The following is a 1,840-nucleotide window of genomic DNA, read 5'->3' as shown; positions in this document are numbered from 1 at the left end:
TCATTTTACTCCTGATCTCAGCATGGGCACTAGGCCTGGCCAGCTTTGGCCCGATATGGCCTGCTTATGTGTTCGTGCCACAGGTGTGCACATGCAGCATCCACCGGATCAGGGGTCGCCCCTACACCACCATCCTCCTCTTTTTCTACTTTTTTATCGGTCTGGGCTGCGTTGGTGTATTCTACCTCCTCATTTACAGGCGTGTCCAGATCGCCTCACAGGCGCTGCTCCGCTACAGGTTCAGCCGACGATCATCCAGGAAGAAACCACCTTCTTCTTCAGCACAAGGGACTGATGACAGTGGTGTAGAGAGTGGCACGGCCAACACACACAGCTGTGAGATGAGCAGCCAGGTGGACCCAGCACAACATACAGATGAGATAATTTGTGAAAAATTCCCCCAGTCTACCCCGGTTACTGCCAAGGCCTTAAATACATCAGCAAACAAGTCTCCTCCTGAAATCGTCCCTACACCACCTTCCCCCATATCTGCTCCCACCACTGCAGCATCCTCGTCCCACACCCCAGCCTCAGGAGATGATAAGGAAATAAAGCATGTGACACGCATGTGCTTCACAGTTTTTCTGTGTTTTGTGTTCTGCTTTGTCCCGTTCATATTGCTCAACATAGTCGACAAAAATAATCGTGCCCCACAGGTACTGCACATGTTCTGTGCAAACCTCACCTGGCTCAACAGCTGTATCAACCCCGTGCTGTATGCTGTCATGAACCGAAAGTTTCAACAGGCCTACCACGTTCTTTTCATCAGGGCTGCCGCGCTATTCACCAGCCTCTGGACCTAGTAAAGTGGTGTTTCTATTCATATAATGACAGTGATATTCTGATGAAATAATGTAGCGCAACTTGCTTTCAGCCACTATTAAGTCTTGAGTTGTTTGTCTTGGTGATTCATTTAAAAAGTAGAAATGAGGAAGGATGGAGAAAAAGCAGAAGAAAGTGTGTGAGTGTGTGAGTGTGTGTGTGTGTGTGTGTGTGGGGGGGGGGGGGGGGGGGCTTTAAAAATGATCACATGGGTGAAGTCATAAACCACATATAAAAATGGCATCAAGATTCATTTGAGGAATTAAAAACATTTTAAACTGTGAGTATGAGCTTAGTTTATGTAAGTGTCTTGTGGATATGCGGAAGTACAACATATGAAGTACCAAAGTATGTGTTACTGGACAAAGTTCATGGTTGGTTGTATGGTCAAATACTGTAAATGGAGGTAGCTGACTCACAGCAAATACAAAAAAAAAAACTGTTTTACACTAGTGAGGTTAACACACATTAATGTTATGATATTCACTCTGATGTAATGTGTTACATGACTAATGATAATAAATGTCAAGGCAATATTCAAACATGTCATGTGCACAAAAGCAATTTCAGACAACATGAACCATTATGCATTTGCAGCTTGAGAAACTACAGCAGGTACATTACTGCAACCCAGTGGTGAGAACGGCAGGTTAACTTCATGGTATGAGTGGGTGTATCACTTAATTACTTGCCCATCATCACATGGACTTTGCAGATTGTTTGAAAGTAACTAATAAATAAGTTTCTATCAAGCATGGACTTTGTCAATCCTCCGAACTGCAACGCATGACTCTGTATCTGACTCAAAACTATACGCCTCTGTTTTGATGTTTTTAATATGTTGTTAATTTCTGCTTCAGTAAACATGAAAATCATCACTGGCAACAAACACGTGTCTATTAGGTTAGACACAGTAGCTGCATTTTAGCAACACTTTAGCCCTGTTTTTGTGATCTACAAGGGAATACGTCACTGGCAATTTCATTACTTGCTCTGCATTTGCTCACATGCAACTCCA

General features: G+C 43.5%; 1 protein-coding gene across 1 annotated transcript; it reads left to right on the top strand.

The window, feature by feature from the left end:
* Window positions 1-5: 5 nt before the first annotated feature.
* Window positions 6-977, top strand: LOC123965314 (G-protein coupled receptor 84-like; the record flags this gene model as incomplete). The annotated part of the gene is made up of 1 exon (XM_046041870.1): window positions 6-977. A coding segment is annotated over one exon (798 nt), but the record flags the coding sequence as incomplete, so codon positions are not given.
* Between the last annotated feature and the right edge of the window lie 863 nt (window positions 978-1,840).

This window comes from Micropterus dolomieu, unplaced genomic scaffold (genome assembly GCF_021292245.1).
Source record: "Micropterus dolomieu isolate WLL.071019.BEF.003 ecotype Adirondacks unplaced genomic scaffold, ASM2129224v1 contig_9179, whole genome shotgun sequence".
In the NCBI taxonomy this organism is placed as follows: domain Eukaryota; kingdom Metazoa; phylum Chordata; class Actinopteri; order Centrarchiformes; family Centrarchidae; genus Micropterus; species Micropterus dolomieu.
Note: the sequence above shows the minus strand (reverse complement) of the source record. Positions and strands in the feature narration are given on the sequence as shown.